The 13,291-nt window shown below is 40.0% G+C and overlaps 1 protein-coding gene across 6 annotated transcripts in view; it reads right to left on the bottom strand.

The window, feature by feature from the left end:
• SRGAP1 (SLIT-ROBO Rho GTPase activating protein 1) overlaps positions 1-13,291 on the bottom strand; it is a 437,132-nt gene that overhangs the window by 205,221 nt on the left and 218,620 nt on the right. For all 6 annotated transcript variants that reach the window (XM_053716831.1, XM_053716835.1, XM_053716834.1 and 3 more), the window contains one exon: positions 12,866-12,928. In XM_053716831.1, coding sequence (XP_053572806.1) covers positions 12,866-12,928 — 63 coding nt within the window. The remainder of the gene's footprint in view (positions 1-12,865; positions 12,929-13,291) is intronic.

Genomic DNA, 13,291 nt, shown 5'->3' with positions numbered 1-13,291 from the left:
GAGAGGAAATGGCGGGAACACATAAGCTAGTTTGAAGGTCCAAGGTGCTACTAGTGCATCCACTAGAGCCGCCTTGGGATCCCTGGATCTGGCCCCGTAGCAAGGAACTTTGAAGTTCTGACGAGAGGCCATCAGATCCATGTCTGGAATGCCCCACAGGTGAGTGACTTGGGCAAAGATTTCCGGATGGAGTTCCCACTCCCCCGGATGCAATGTCTGACGACTCAGAAAATCCGCTTCCCAATTTTCCACTCCTGGGATGTGGATAGCAGACAGGTGGCAGGAGTGAGACTCCGCCCATAGAATGATTTTGGTCACTTCTTCCATCGCTAGGGAACTCCTTGTTCCCCCCTGATGGTTGATGTACGCAACAGTTGTCATGTTGTCTGATTGAAACCGTATGAACTTGGTCCTCGCTAGCCGAGGCCAGGCCTTGAGAGCATTGAATATCGCTCTCAGTTCCAGAATATTTATCGGTAGAAGAGATTCTTCCCGAGACCAAAGACCCTGAGCTTTCAGGGATCCCCAGACCGCGCCCCAGCCCATCAGACTGGCGTCGGTCGTGACAATGACCCACTCTGGTCTGCGGAACGTCATCCCTTGAGACAGATTGTCCAGGGACAGCCACCAACGGAGTGAGTCTCTGGTCCTCTGATTTACTTGTATCTTCGGAGACAAGTCTGTATAGTCCCCATTCCACTGACTGAGCATGCACAGTTGTAATGGTCTTAGATGAATGCGCGCAAAAGGAACTATGTCCATCGCCGCTACCATCAACCCGATCACTTCCATGCACTGAGCTATGGAAGGAAGAGGAACGGAATGAAGTATCCGACAAGAGTCTAGAAGTTTTGTTTTTCTGGCCTCTGTTAGAAAGATCCTCATTTCTAAGGAGTCTATAATTGTTCCCAAGAAGGGAACCCTTGTTGACGGGGATAGAGAACTCTTTTCCACGTTCACTTTCCAGCCGTGAGATCTGAGAAAGGCCAGGACAATGTCCGTGTGAGCCTTTGCTTGAGGAAGGGACGACGCTTGAATCAGAATGTCGTCCAGGTAAGGTACTACTGCAATGCCCCTTGGTCTTAGCACCGCTAGAAGGGACCCTAGTACCTTTGTGAAAATCCTTGGAGCAGTGGCTAATCCGAAAGGAAGCGCCACGAACTGGTAATGTTTGTCCAGGAATGCAAACCTTAGGAACCGATGATGTTCCTTGTGGATAGGAATATGTAGATACGCATCCTTTAAATCCACCGTGGTCATGAATTGACCCTCCTGGATGGAAGGAAGAATAGTTCGAATGGTTTCCATCTTGAAAGATGGAACCTTGAGAAACTTGTTTAAGATCTTGAGATCTAAGATTGGTCTGAACGTTCCCTCTTTTTTGGGAACTATGAACAGATTGGAGTAGAACCCCATCCCTTGTTCTCTTATTGGAACAGGATGAATCACTCCCATTTTTAACAGGTCTTCTACACAATGTAAGAACGCCTGTCTTTTTATGTGGTCTGAAGACAACTGAGACCTGTGGAACCTCCCCCTTGGGGGAAGTCCCTTGAATTCCAGGAGATAACCCTGGGAAACTATTTCTAGCGCCCAAGGATCCAGAACATCTCTTTCCCAAGCCTGAGCGAAGAGAGAGAGTCTGCCCCCCACCAGATCCGGTCCCGGATCGGGGGCCAATATTTCATGCTGTCTTGGTAGCAGTGGCAGGCTTCTTGGCCTGCTTTCCCTTGTTCCAGCCTTGCATTGGTCTCCAAGCTGGCTTGGCTTGAGAAGTATTACCCTCTTGCTTAGAGGACGTAGCACTTTGTGCTGGTCCGTTTTTACGAAAGGGACGAAAATTAGGTCTATTTTTCGCCTTGAAAGGCCGATCCTGAGGAAGGGCGTGGCCCTTACCCCCAGTGATATCCGAGATAATCTCTTTCAAGTCAGGGCCAAACAGCGTTTTCCCCTTGAAAGGAATGTTTAGTAGCTTGTTCTTGGAAGACGCATCAGCCGACCAAGATTTCAACCAAAGCGCTCTGCGCGCCACAATAGCAAACCCAGAATTCTTAGCCGCTAACCTAGCCAATTGCAAAGTGGCGTCTAGGGTGAAAGAATTAGCCAATTTGAGAGCATTGATTCTGTCCATAATCTCCTCATAAGGAGGAGAATCACTATCGAGCGCCTTTATCAGCTCATCAAACCAGAAACATGCGGCTGTAGTGACAGGGACAATGCATGAAATTGGTTGTAGAAGGTAACCCTGCTGAACAAACATCTTTTTAAGCAAACCTTCTAATTTTTTATCCATAGGATCTTTGAAAGCACAACTATCCTCTATGGGTATAGTGGTGCGTTTGTTTAAAGTAGAAACCGCTCCCTCGACCTTGGGGACTGTCTGCCATAAGTCCTTTCTGGGGTCGACCATAGGAAACAATTTTTTAAATATGGGGGGAGGGACGAAAGGAATACCGGGCCTTTCCCATTCTTTATTAACAATGTCCGCCACCCGCTTGGGTATAGGAAAAGCTTCAGGGAGCTCCGGCACCTCTAGGAACTTGTCCATCTTACATAGTTTCTCTGGGATGACCAACTTTTCACAATCATCCAGAGTGGATAATACCTCCTTAAGCAGAATGCGGAGATGTTCCAACTTAAATTTAAATGCAATTACATCAGGTTCAGCCTGTTGAGAAATGTTCCCTGAATCAGTAATTTCTCCCTCAGACAAAACCTCCCTGGCCCCCTCAGATTGGGTTAGGGGCCCTTCAGAGATATTAATATCAGCGTCGTCATGCTCTTCAGTAACTAAAACAGAGCAGCCACGCTTACGCTGACAAGGGTTCATTTTGGCTAAAATGTTTTTGACAGAATTATCCATTACAGCCGTTAATTGTTGCATAGTAAGGAGTATTGGCGCGCTAGATGTACTAGGGGCCTCCTGAGTGGGCAAGACTCGTGTAGACGAAGGAGGGAATGATGCAGTACCATGCTTACTCCCCTCACTTGAGGAATCATCTTGGGCATCATTGTCATTATCACATAAATCACATTTATTTAAATGAACAGGAATTCTGGCTTCCCCACATTCAGAACACAGTCTATCTGGTAGTTCAGACATGTTAAACAGGCATAAACTTGATAATAAAGTACAAAAAACGTTTTAAAATAAAACCGTTACTGTCACTTTAAATTTTAAACTGAACACACTTTATTACTGCAATTGCGAAAAAACATGAAGGAATTGTACAAAATTCACCAAATTTTCACCACAGTGTCTTAAAGCCTTAAAAGTATTGCACACCAAATTTGGAAGCTTTAACCCTTAAAATAACGGAACCGGAGCCGTTTTAACACTTTAACCCCTTTACAGTCCCTGGTATCTGCTTTGCTGAGACCCAACCAAACCCAAAGGGGAATACGATACCAAATGACGCCTTCAGAAAGCCTTTTCTAAGTATCAGAGCTCCTCTCACATGCGACTGCATGCCATGCCTCTCAAAAACAAGTGCGCCACACCGGCGCGAAAATGAGGCTCTGCTTATGCTTTGGGAAAGCCCCAGAGAAATAAGGTGTCTAATACAGTGCCTGCCGATATAATAATATCAATATACCCAGATAAAATGATTCCTCAAGGCTAAATATGTTTTAAAAATGAATCGATTTAGCCCAGAAAAGTCTACCATCATTAATAAGCCCTTATGAAGCCCTTATTTACCATCGTAATAAACATGGCTTACCGGATCCCATAGGGAAAAATGACAGCTTCCAGCATTACATCGTCTTGTTAGAATGTGTCATACCTCAAGCAGTAAGAGACTGCACACTGTTCCCCCAACTGAAGTTAATTGCTCTCAACAGTCCTGTGTGGAACAGCCATGGATTTTAGTTACGGTGCTAAAATCATTTTCCTCATACAAACAGAAATCTTCATCTCTTTTCTGTTTCTGAGTAAATAGTACATACCAGCACTATTTTAAAATAACAAACTCTTGATTGAATAATAAAAACTACAGTTAAACACTAAAAAACTCTAAGCCATCTCCGTGGAGATGTTGCCTGTACAACGGCAAAGAGAATGACTGAGGTAGGCGGAGCCTAGGAGGGATCATGTGACCAGCTTTGCTGGGCTCTTTGCCATTTCCTGTTGGGGAAGAGAATATCCCACAAGTAAGGATGACGCCGTGGACCGGACACACCTATGTTGGAGAAACAGAATATTTTTTACTAAATGCTATTTTAAAAAAAGAAGAAAAAAAGGGATATTTAAAAGAATGGATATTATAGGAGATTTACGTTTTAAGTACCTTTAAGACCAAACATAGCAGCATAGAAAACATCAAGACAAGAGAATTCTGATCACATTCTAAAAAAGTATATGCGATCTAAAATTAGACACATCAGACCAGTAAACAATGCACTCATACTTTTGTTTATTTGTTTTTCACTAAATCATCTTCTTTATTTTCATGCAGCAATCTCACATGTTTCGACTATTTGGACATCTCTAGAACAGGGCTCGACAAACCCAGGAGCCAAGTAGCTCCTAGAATTGTACCCCTGTCTCATAACTTTTTGGGTTATTCTCCATATTTCTATATACAAATACAACTGTCTGGCTCCTAAACGTATGGCTGGCTCCTATAAATTCTTACTGGCTCCTAAATTTTAAACAAATGTGTTGACCCCTGCTCTAGAACAACTATACCTAATGGTATAGCAATCCATTTGCCCTAAATATACTTGGAGTGACCTTGAGGACTTCCTGAAACATGGTTTTTGAAACAATGTGCCAATTACTAAAAATAGAAACATAGATATTGACGGCAGATAAGAACCATAGGCCCAGCAAGTCAGCCCAATATTTCCTAAAAGTATAAACGTATCTAGTATGTAGGATAGCCTTATGCTTGTCCCGGGCATTCTTAAAGTCCACCACCATTCTTACATATAAACCAACTAACAGTAGGATCAAAATGAAACAACTGAAAATATTTGACAATCTCAATTTAAATAATAAAAGTTGTTTAAAATAGAAGACCCCCCTCAAGTAAATGTTGTTATCTGATATTTTTAATGGTAGATTCCTAAAGTATTACACTTGGATGACTGTAGAAGTCCCACATGGATATATTTTATAAAGAAATTACTTGTTGGAAGCTGGCAGCGATGTTGAGAGCTACGTGCATTAATGGCATGTACAATCTATGCTGAAAAGCACAAAACCCTTGAGAGAAGGTTTATTTTTGTATTGCCTGCCTGATGATTGATTTTTAGAGCATAAACCAAGACACACCGCTCTGCAAATAGCTACCTGAGCATGGTAGACACAGGATGTGGTCCTCATCTCAGTAACAGAAGGACAGTCAGCACAATGTCACTGCTACTACATTCTGACCTCAAACTAAAATTAGACAGTAAATTCTACTTAGCAACACTGATGTTATAAATAATAAAAGTGCCCTTTAATTCATGAAATACGGCAAAAAGGAAAAAAAAAATTAGAATGTATGCTGAGCCAGTTAAAATGTAATTCTCTGTTAAACTAGGATGAAAACATTTCTTTTTAGAAATCCTATATCAAACAATAGGACTAACCAATATCTACATACTCATTAATTTTAAACATGTAGACCCGGATTATTTGTATTGATATATTTATGTAGACAACACACTTATATAATCAATATATATTATAAGCCAAAATAAAAATAAAAAAGATGTATATAGCACTGTTTCATCATGTTGATACTATTTATGCATATTGCTGATTCTAATGACATGTGTCAATAGGTTTATCTTGCCTGCACATGATCCCAACTAAATATACTACTAGTAGAAATTCTTGCAAACCTTTACTCTATCTGATCCTAATATCTCTGCAAGAAGGCTATTCTTATTACAGTACTAATAAAAACTTGAAGAATTGTATCCTATGACTCCTCTCTTGCAAGTCGTATACATTTATGATTGTCTTCCATGTTTTAGAAGAAGAGCCTTTTTAGAAACCTAAAGACTCCCTAAGTGTGATGCGGGAATCCAGACATGGACCCGTTGCTCAGTGTGCCTAGAGGGAAATGGCTGCACCTCACTGACGAGGCCCACACTAGGCCGAAACGTTCATCTGGGGTTTTGCTGTTTCATTCAGAGAGGGATTGCCTGGTATTTCGGGGCTGGACTGTACTGTGAAGTTAGGATCAGACTGATATGCTTCAGGAAAGTTCTTCTCTGTGAAAGGCCCATGTTGAGCAAAAAGAGGCTGCTTCTAGGGTGGTAACTAGCCATAGAACAAGCTATTATGCTATTGTTCGTTCCCAGGTTGAGCGTTTCTCTCTTTTAATTTATGCCTTTTTAGAAACCGTCAAGTGATTGGTTTTCAACATATGTCCTCCCAAACATATTGCAACAGAACCTCTCTAAAAAAAAAATACTCAAGTGTTTCAAATTATGTTTTCAGCAAATTATTCTTAAAAGCACATGAAACCCACATTTTTTTCTTTCATGATTCAGAAGGAGCATGTGATTAGAAACAACTTTCCAATTTACTTCTATTATTTAATTTGCTTCCTTCACTTGTTATCCTTTGCTGAAAGGTTTATCTACAGGGAGTGCAGAATTATTAGGCAAGTTGTATTTTTGAGGATTAATTTTATTATTGAACAACAACCATGTTCTCAATGAACCCAAAAAACTCATTAATATCAAAGCTGAATATTTTTGGAAGTAGTTTTTAGTTTGTTTTTAGTTATAGCTATTTTAGGGGGATATCTGTGTGTGCAGGTGACTATTACTGTGCATAATTATTACAACTTAACAAAAAACAAATATATACCCATTTCAATTATTTATTTTTACCAGTGAAACCAATATAACATCTCAACATTCACAAATATACATTTCTGACATTCAAAAACAAAACAAAAACAAATCAGTGACCAATATAGCCACCTTTCTTTGCAAGGACACTCAAAAGCCTGCCATCCATGGATTCTGTCAGTGTTTTGATCTGTTCACCATCAACATTGCGTGCAGCAGCAACCACAGCCTCCCAGACACTGTTCAGAGAGGTGTACTGTTTTCCCTCCTTGTAAATCTCACATTTGATGATGGACCACAGGTTCTCAATGGGGTTCAGATCAGGTGAACAAGGAGGCCATGTCATTAGATTTTCTTCTTTTATACCCTTTCTTGCCAGCCACGCTGTGGAGTACTTGGACGCGTGTGATGGAGCATTGTCCTGCATGAAAATCATGTTTTTCTTGAAGGATGCAGACTTCTTCCTGTACCACTGCTTGAAGAAGGTGTCTTCCAGAAACTGGCAGTAGGACTGGGAGTTGAGCTTGACTCCATCCTCAACCCGAAAAGGCCCCACAAGCTCATCTTTGATGATACCAGCCCAAACCAGTACTCCACCTCCACCTTGCTGGCGTCTGAGTCGGACTGGAGCTCTCTGCCCTTTACCAATCCAGCCACGGGCCCATCCATCTGGCCCATCAAGACTCACTCTCATTTCATCAGTCCATAAAACCTTAGAAAAATCAGTCTTGAGATAATTCTTGGCCCAGTCTTGACGTTTCAGCTTGTGTGTCTTGTTCAGTGGTGGTCGTCTTTCAGCCTTTCTTACCTTGGCCATGTCTCTTTTGGGCTTTTGGGCACTCCAGGGATGTTGCAGCTCTTAAATATGGCCAAACTGGTGGCAAGTGGCATCTGCACGCATGACTTTTCTCAGTTCATGGGCAGTTATTTTGCGCCTTGGTTTTTCCACACGCTTCTTGCGACCCTGTTGACTATTTTGAATGATTGTTCGATGATCACGCTTCAGAAGCTTTGCAATTTTAAGAGTGCTGCATCCCTCTGCAAGATATCTCACTATTTTTGACTTTTCTGAGCCTGTCAAGTCCTTCTTTTGACCCATTTTGCCAAAGGAAAGGAAGTTGCCTAATAATTATGCACCCCTTCTCATTACAGAGATGCACATCACCTAATATGCTTAATTGGTAGTAGGCTTTCGAGCCTATACAGCTTGGAGTAAGACAACATGCATAAAGAGGATGATGTGGTCAAAATACTCATTTGCCTAATAATTCTGCACTCCCTGTAGGTAAGCTCAGGAGCAGCAAAGAACTTAGGTTCTAGCTGCTGATTCGTGGCTGCATATATTTACCGACTGTCATTGGCTCACCCATGTGTTCAGCTAGAAACCAGTAGTGCATTGCTGCTCCTTCAAAAAATGATACCAAGAGAAAGAAGTAAATTAGAAAGTTGTTTAAAATGATATGTTCTACCTAAATCATGAAAGAAAATTTGGAGTTTCATGTCCCTTTAAGTCAACATTCTATATTAGGAATCTATATGCAAGATACATCATTTTAACTTATCCAATTTATTTGTAAAGTGTTAATAGATTCCACAGTGCAATGTATGCCTGTATGGGTACTTTCTACAAAAAGGTTGAGAAACACTGCCATGAAGAACTCTACTAGCAATAGGCTAGATTACAAGTTGTGCGTTAAGGTATAAAAGCAGCGTTAACAGGTCCCAACGCTGCTTTTATTTTTTACGCCCGCTGCTATTACGAGTCTTGCAGGTATAGGTGCCCCGCACACTTTTTTGGCCTTACCGCAAATCAACTTACGTAAATTTCGTAAAAACCTTTTTTCGATGGGACTTCCATTGCGCTGGTATTACGAGTTTGTCCTGGGAGGCCAAAAAGTGAGCGGTACAGCCTCTACTGACAAGATTCCGAACGCATTTTAAAGTCAGTAGTTATGAGTTTTAAACTACAACGCTGTTGCCTAAAACTCATAACTAAAGTGCTACAAAGTACACTAACATCCATAAACTACCTATTAACCCCTAAACCGAGGCCCTCCCACATTGCAAACACTATAATAACATTTTTAACCCCTAATCTGCCGCTTCGGACATCGCTGCCACTATAACATATTAACCCCTAAACCGCCACACTCCCGCCTCGCAAAGGCTAGTTAAATATTATTAACCCCAATCTGCTTCCCCCAACATCGCCGCCACCTACATTATAATTATTAACCCCTAATCTTCTGCTCCGGACATCGCCGCCACCTACATTATATTTATTAACCCCTAATCTGCTGCCCCAACATCGCCGCCACCTACCTACATTTATTAACCACTAATCTGCCATCCCCAACGTCGCCACCACTATTCTAAATTTATAAACCCTTTAAACCTAAGTCTAACCCTAACACACCCTAACAAATATAATTTAAATAAATCTAACTACAAATTACTATCATTACCTAAATTATTCCTATTTAAAACTAAATACTTACCTATAAAATAAACCCTAAGCTAGCTACAATATAACAGTTAGTTACATTGTATCTAGCTTAGGGTTTATTTTTATTTTACAGGCAAGTTTGTATTTATTTTAACTAGGTAGAATAGTAAGTAAATAGTTATTAACTATTTAATAACTACCTAGCTAAAATAAATACAAATTTACCTGTAAAATAAAACCTAACCTAAGTTACAATAACACCAAACAAAAAAAAAACACAACACTAAATTACAGAAAATAAAAAACAAATTACAAGATATTTAAACTAATTACACCTAATCTAATAGCCCTATAAAAATAAAAAAGCCCCCCAAAATAAAATAAAAAACCCTAGCCTAAACTAAACTATCAATAGCCCTTAAAAGGGCCTTTTGTGGGGCATTGCCCCAAAGAAATACGCTCTTTTACCTAAAAAAAAATTCAAACAACCCCCCAACAGTAAAACCCACCACCCACACAACCAACCCCTAAATAAAACCCTAACTAAAAGAACCTAGGCTCCCCATTGCCCTGAAAAGGGCATTTGGATGGGCATTTACCTCTATTGCAGCCCAAAGCCCTAACCTAAAAAAATAAACCCACCCAATACACCTTTAAAAAATCCTAACACTAACCCCCGAAGATTCACTTACCGGGTGAAGTATTCAGCCAAGAGGCAAGATGTCCTCAACGAAGCCGGCAGAAGTGGTCCTCCAGACGGGCAGAAGTCTTCATCCAGACGGCATCTTCTATCTTCATCCTTCCGACACGGAGCCTTTCCATCTTCAAGACATCCGGCGGGGAGCATCCTCTTCAATCGACGGCTTCTTCGGAATGAATGTACCTTTAAGTGACGTCATCCAAAATGGCGTCCCTTAGATTCCGATTGGCTGATAGAATTCTATCAGCCAATCGGAATTAAGGTAGAAAAAATCCTATTGGCTGATGCAATCAGCCAAAAGGATTGAGCTGGCATTCTATTGGCTGTTCCAATCAGCCAATAGAATGCAAGCTCAATCCTATTAGCTGATTGGATCAGCCAATAGGATTGAAGTTCAATCCTATTGGCTGATTGTATCAGCCAATCGGATTTTTTTCTACCTTAATTCCGATTGGCTGATAGAATTCTATCAGCCAATCAGAATCTAAGGGACACCATCTTGGATGACGTTACTTAAAAGGTACATTCATTCCGAAGAAGCCGTCGATTGAAGAGGATGCTCCGCGCCGGATGTCTTGAAGATGGACCCGCTCTGCGTCGGAAGGATGAAGATAGAAGATGCCGTCTGGATGAAGACTTCTGCCCGTCTGGAGGACCACTTCTGCCGGCTTCGTTGAGGACATCTTGCTGCTTGGATGAAGACTTCTCCCAATAAGTGAATCTTCGGGGGTTAGTGTTAGGATTTTTTAAGGGTGTATTGGGTGGGTTTATTTTTAGGTTAGGGCTTTGAGCTGCAATAGAGCTAAATGCCCTTTTAAGGGCAATGCCCATCCAAATGCCCTTTTCAGGGCAATGGGGAGCTTAGGTATTTTTAGTTAGGGTTTTATTTGGGGGGTTGGTTGTGTGGGTGGTGGGTTTTACTGTTGGGGGGGTTGTTTGTATTTTTTTTTACAGGTAAAAGAGCTGATTTCTTTGGGGCAATGCCCCGCAAAAGGCCCTTTTAAGGGCTATTGGTAGTTTAGTTTAGGCTAGGGTTTATTTTATTTTGGGTGGGCTTTTTTTTATTTTGATAGGGCTATTAGATTAGGTGTAATTAGTTTAAAGATCTTGTAATTTGTTTTTTATTTTCTGTAATTTAGTGTTTGTTTTTTTGTAATTTAGCTTATTTTATTTAATTTATTTAATTGTATTTAATGTAGGGAATTTATTTAATTGTAGTGTAGTGTTAGGTGTTAGTGTAACTTAGGTTAGGTTTAATTTTATAAATTTGTATTTACTTTAGCAAGGTAGTTATTAAATAACTATTTAGTAACTATTCTACCTAGTTAAAATAAATACAAACTTGCCTGTAAAATAAAAATAAACCCTAAGCTAGCTACAATGTAACTATTAGTTATATTGTAGCTATCTTAGGTTTTATTTCACAGGTAAGTATTTAGTTTTAAATAGGAATAATTTAGTTAATGATAGGAATTTGTATTTAGATTTATTTAAATTATATTTAGGTTAGGGGGTGTTAGGGTTAGGGTTAGACTTAGATTTAGGGGTTAATAAATATAATATAGTGGCGGCGACATTGGGGGCGGCAGATTAGGGGTTAATAAATGTAGATAGGTTGCGGCGACATTGGGGGAGGTAGATTAGGGGTTAATAAATATAATGTAGGTGTCAGCGATGTTGGGGGCAGCAGATTAGAGGTTTATAAGTATAATGTAGGTGGCGGCGATGACCGGAGCGGTAGATTAGGGGTTAATAAGTATAATGTAGTTGTCGGCGATGTTGGGGGCAGCAGATTAGGGGTTAATAAGTGTAAGATTAGGGGTATTTAGACTCTGGGTTCATGTTAGGGTGTTAGGTGTAAACATAACTTAGGAATCAATGGGGCTGCGTTACTGAGTTTTACGTTGCTTTTGCAGGTGTTAGATTTTTTCTCAGCGGGTTCTCCCCATTGATGTCTATGGGGAAATCGTGCACGAACACGTACAACCAGCTCACCGCTGACTTAAGCAGCGCTGGTATTGGAGTGCGGTATGGAGCTCAATTTTGCTCTACGCTCCCTTCTTGCCTTCTAACGCAGGGTTTGTAAAAACATGTAATACCAGCGCTGTAGGTAAGTGAGCGGTGAGAAAAAACTGCACGTTAGCACCGCACAGCTCATAACGCAAAACTCATAATCTGGCCGAATGTTTCTCTACACAGAAAAATACCTACTTCTAATTTTTTAGTCAATGCTCAACTCATTCAATTAAGTTTAAATCAGCCCCATTCTATACAGTTTATGAAATGTATGGGATGGTGCCAGACGATTTACTTAAATATATAACATGTATCAGCTTGCTCCAAACAGCCCTTTATAAATGAATCCATTACATTACGCTGACATAACCTTTCTGCAATTAATTTGTGATGTCTCATCTAATGAACGATGTTTGACATTAAGTAGGACAATTGCTTTCATACATAAAGTACTAATGTCAAAATCACAGGTGTGGAACAATTCCACAATCACCATTTCAACAATATGGAGTTTATAGCCTTCAAAGAAAAAGGGTTCAATACACTAGATTTATGAATCAGGAACAGAATCTCTGATGTAGTCTTTTTTGTTGGGTTCATTAAGCACAACACAAATACTGTCTATTATTGTCTAGATTTACAATTGTACTACTGCTAAGGCCAACTCAGTGATGGATGACTTGCTACCATCTTGTGTGAAAAGAACACAAGAAAACTAATGTTCTACTTCACCATCATCCCAGTATGAGGTTTTCTTCTAAGATAATTTTTCATGTGTTTTGAAGTTCTGTTATGAAATTTGTTTTGATGATACTCAGTAAGAGCATCCACCTGTTAGATGAACCATGCTGCCTGTTTAAAGACACTTTCAAAAGAACAAGACATATCAAAAATGCTGTGCTTACCGTGTATAGCTCATTAAGAACTTTCATTAGATCCTCATGAAGCTGAAATGCAATTTCTTTACTCTGTAATAAAACAAAATTAAATTGTTACTTTTTGGCTTGCACATTGTACATACACAGCTGTTTCTGTATATTTATTTTAACATCACAAGTACATTTCTTTCTATTAATAATTTAGACAAACCTTCAACTGCATATGTGTATGTGTGTGTGTGTGTGTGTATATATATATATAGATAGATAGATAGATAGATAGATAGATAGATAGATAGATGAAAATAGCTTTTCCAATGCAGCAACCAGAAATCTATCTCCTACTGATGAGTTCTAAAAAGAACGAAACAGGCTTGTCTAGTGAGTGATTTCTGGTTTGCTGTCATATTCCTGTTTAAAAGGATCGCTGTGTTAAAACAGTATTTTTGAAGC

Source organism: Bombina bombina, chromosome 6 (genome assembly GCF_027579735.1).
Source record: "Bombina bombina isolate aBomBom1 chromosome 6, aBomBom1.pri, whole genome shotgun sequence".
Classification (NCBI taxonomy): Eukaryota; Metazoa; Chordata; class Amphibia; order Anura; family Bombinatoridae; genus Bombina; species Bombina bombina.
The sequence above is the reverse complement of the archived record's forward strand: the minus strand, read 5'-3'. Positions and strand labels throughout refer to the sequence as shown.